This window comes from Phytophthora parasitica (assembly GCF_000247585.1).
Source record: "Phytophthora parasitica INRA-310 unplaced genomic scaffold supercont2.338, whole genome shotgun sequence".
NCBI classification, from domain to species: Eukaryota; Oomycota; class Peronosporomycetes; order Peronosporales; family Peronosporaceae; genus Phytophthora; species Phytophthora nicotianae.
In genome coordinates, this window is record NW_008649324.1 from 4,344 (window position 1) to 7,424 (window position 3,081).

At 51.6% G+C, this 3,081-nt stretch overlaps 2 protein-coding genes across 2 annotated transcripts; one reads left to right on the forward strand and one right to left on the reverse strand.

The window, feature by feature from the left end:
- PPTG_20185 (hypothetical protein) lies at positions 1-1,517 on the forward strand. Its single transcript, XM_008918853.1, has 2 exons — positions 1-1,218; positions 1,294-1,517. Exons 1-2 carry the CDS (start codon positions 22-24, stop codon positions 1,402-1,404), a joined length of 1,308 nt encoding a protein of 435 aa, XP_008917101.1. The 5' UTR covers positions 1-21; the 3' UTR covers positions 1,405-1,517.
- A 151-nt stretch (positions 1,518-1,668) lies between these two features.
- Positions 1,669-3,063, reverse strand: PPTG_20186 (hypothetical protein; the record flags this gene model as incomplete). Its single annotated transcript, XM_008918854.1, has 1 exon — positions 1,669-3,063. The coding sequence occupies one exon, from the start codon at positions 3,061-3,063 to the stop codon at positions 1,669-1,671; it is 1,395 nt and encodes a 464-aa protein (XP_008917102.1).
- Between the last annotated feature and the right edge of the window lie 18 nt (positions 3,064-3,081).

Here is a 3,081-nt window from a genome sequence, read left to right on the forward strand (position 1 = left end):
GTGCCTGCCTTAAAAGAAGACATGGGTAGGAACAGGAGTGATGGTCGTATTCCGCAAGGACACTCCGTAGCGTGGACGATGATTGGTCTACTCTGCGTGGTCGGCACTGTGCTATCTTTAGCCTGGATTAAGCTACTGATGTCCTACGCGTCCTCTATGATTAGGGTCGCGCTCTGGCTTAATGTAGGCATGGTGTTGGCCTTCGCTGTGTCCACCTTCTCGGTCAACGTATGGGCTGCTCTGTTCTTCCTGTTCATGGCTGCTATCAACGTGTGGTACATCTACGCAGTCCAGAACCGGATCGGCTTCGCATCGGCCAATTTAAAGGCAGCCTGTGCAGGTTTAAAACAGCACTCGGCCGTGTTCGTGGTGGCCTTCGTCCTAGTATTGCAACAACTCGTCTGGATGTTCCTATGGGGCGTCGCTAGTTTAGGAATGCACAAGCTCTTCGTCGAGGCAGACCCTAATTGTGACCGAGAGATCGATCTCGCCAGTCGCGGCCGTAACCACGGAGGCCTCTGTGTCGGTCTACCGGCCTATGCTGCTCTGTTCTACATGCTGGTGAGTGTGTACTGGGGACAGCAAGTGCTGCAGAATATCCTGACCTGTACGACAGCTGGTGTGGTCGCGACGTGGTGGTACCAGCCTAACGCTCAGAAGGCGACGGTGGGGGCGCTCTACCGCTCCGTGACGACGAGTTTCGGCTCCATTTGCTTCGGTTCATTGATTGTGGCAGTTCTCCAGGCTTTGAGGACTATGGCGGACATGGCTAAACGCCGTGCAAGTGAAGAGAACAATGGAGGACTCGCCTGTCTGGCCTGTATGGCTGAGTGTATCTTGAGCTGCTTGGCGAACATCGTGGAGTACATGAACCACTGGGCCTACGTCTACGTTGGTGTGTACGGCTACCCGTTCCGCACTAGTGGCAAAGCTGTGATGGATTTATTCAACAATCGCGGGTGGACGGCAGTGATCAACGACGATTTGACGTCGAGTGCTCTTTCCTTTGGAGCTTTTGGGGTTGGAGTCGTCACTTGTTGCGTTGGATTGTTGATGGTACGTTTCTCGCCAGTGGAATGGTTCACTGCGCTGGGCTCTCGCATGGGCGTGTACGGCACGATGGCTCTCATTGGCTTCATGGTTGGACTGAGCATGGCATTGATCTTGGCTCACGTGATCATTGCGGCGCTACACACCATTTTCGTTTGCTTTGCTGAGGTACGAGATGTTGGCGTTTATTGTACGTGTATCGTTCATTAACGTTGTTATGGTGATGTTGCTACTTCCTATCAGGACCCTGTTGCGTTCAACCGCAACCACCCGAAGGAATACGAAGAGCTGGTCGCTGGCTGGCGCCAGTTCCACGGCGACGCGTTGCTATCCGCTTATGGTGGTTCCGTCTAAATGCTCCAGTGCTTAAGGCGCAAGGGACTCGATATATTGAGGTTGACACGGAACACAAGAAGTAATAAACCTTGAATCTATAATTTGTATGCGTCCTGCGATCATGCCGTCAATGTCTCCTCATGAAAGTATATTAGAAGAGGTTCGGTTGAAGCAGTATGAACACTTGAACAACGATAATTATCGTAAAAGTACACGTTACATAACTGATAATATACTTCTCTGCTCTGTGTTTCTCTGCTTCCTGACTCTCCTGATCTTCTCTTACGCTCCCTGAGCGAAGGCATTTTCCTGGTAATTCTTTCGCAACAGATACGATGACGCATTGTGCAGTTGATGCTCCCTCTGCTTCTGTCCTGCAAAACACTCTGCATATCTGGACGTCTTGACCACTGCCACATTCAGTCCGCAACGCTGTGCTCGCATCTGCGAGTGCAAAGTCCACTGTTTAGACAAGTAATCGTACCGATGCACAGCGTCCAAGTACTCGTCTTTCTTGTTGGACCCTCCCAAGCAAAAGACGAACGACTCCTTTAGAAAACCGACCGCCACATGGCCACTACGACAGTCTGCAAAGCCGTCAGCGTCACTCCATGTGCCGCTGGTTAAGTCCATTCGCTCGCTTGTGTTCATCCTCGCTCCGTGACGAGATTCCCCTCCAAAGACCAGAATACTGTTACTATGTTCCTGCACAACCGCCGCTGGACCATTCCGAGCATGACGCATACTAGCCACAGTCGACCATTGATTGAGCTGAGGATCGAACACTTCCACGCTCTTCAAGTGCTTCCTACCGTCATATCCGCCAATAGCGTACACCAGTCCGTTCAATGCGACAACTGCAAGCCCACTACGTCCAGTCGAGAGCGGCGGCATGCTCTCCCATTGCTGCGTGTGAACGTCGAATCGCTCCACTGACGACAAATGCGCTTGGCCATTAAATCCGCCAACGGCGTAGATAAAATCCCCCACCACTGTCGCTCCAAGGTAACTGCGTGGATCTTTCATCGACGGCATCGACGTCCACGTATTGGACTCTGGATTATACATCTCCATACTTTTATGATGATGTGAACTGCTGCTCGTACCTCCCATGACGAATATCTTGTTGTCACTTGAGACTACGACGCCACTATACGATCGTCTTGTAGCCATTGGCGCCGCAGGGTACCACTCGCCACGATGGAAGTCCAGATACTCCACTGTATTCAGCGCTCCAGGGTTGTTAAACCCTCCAATGACGAACATTGTGGGGGTCAATTGATGCTTGGCGTTATCTTCAATCTCGCGCGCCAATACATCTGCAGTATACACGTCCATAGAGTCATCGATAGACACGGACGAGCGTCTCTCCTTGCTGTTGACCATAGCGTTGCCACTAGTCCGTTTCATCGGCGCTGCGTCCGTTCTACTGGGCAACTGCATTACTTCCGACAATTGTCTTTGTTTGGCTATGGGATGACGCATCATCCAGCTCTTGACTGCAGTGTCGCCCCTCGTAGACCTCTCTTTTTGGAGAATCTTCATCACTGCGTGTAGCGACAAGTTCTTGAAGCCTTCAGTCTGATACACATCGCAGAAGTACGTGTCGATCAGCGCTCGTGCCGCTTGTGCTAGTAGTCTGCAAGCTGCTCTCATCTGGAGCTGCTCGCAGCACATGTAAATGTCCACGCAGTT

Coding starts and splice junctions, on each gene's coding strand:
- PPTG_20185 (XM_008918853.1), top strand. CDS start 22: ATGGGTAGGAACAGGAGTGATGGTCGTATTCCGCAAGGACACTCCGTA. Junction 1,219..1,293: donor TTTTCGTTTGCTTTGCTGAG/GTACGAGATGTT, acceptor ACTTCCTATCAG/GACCCTGTTGCGTTCAACCG.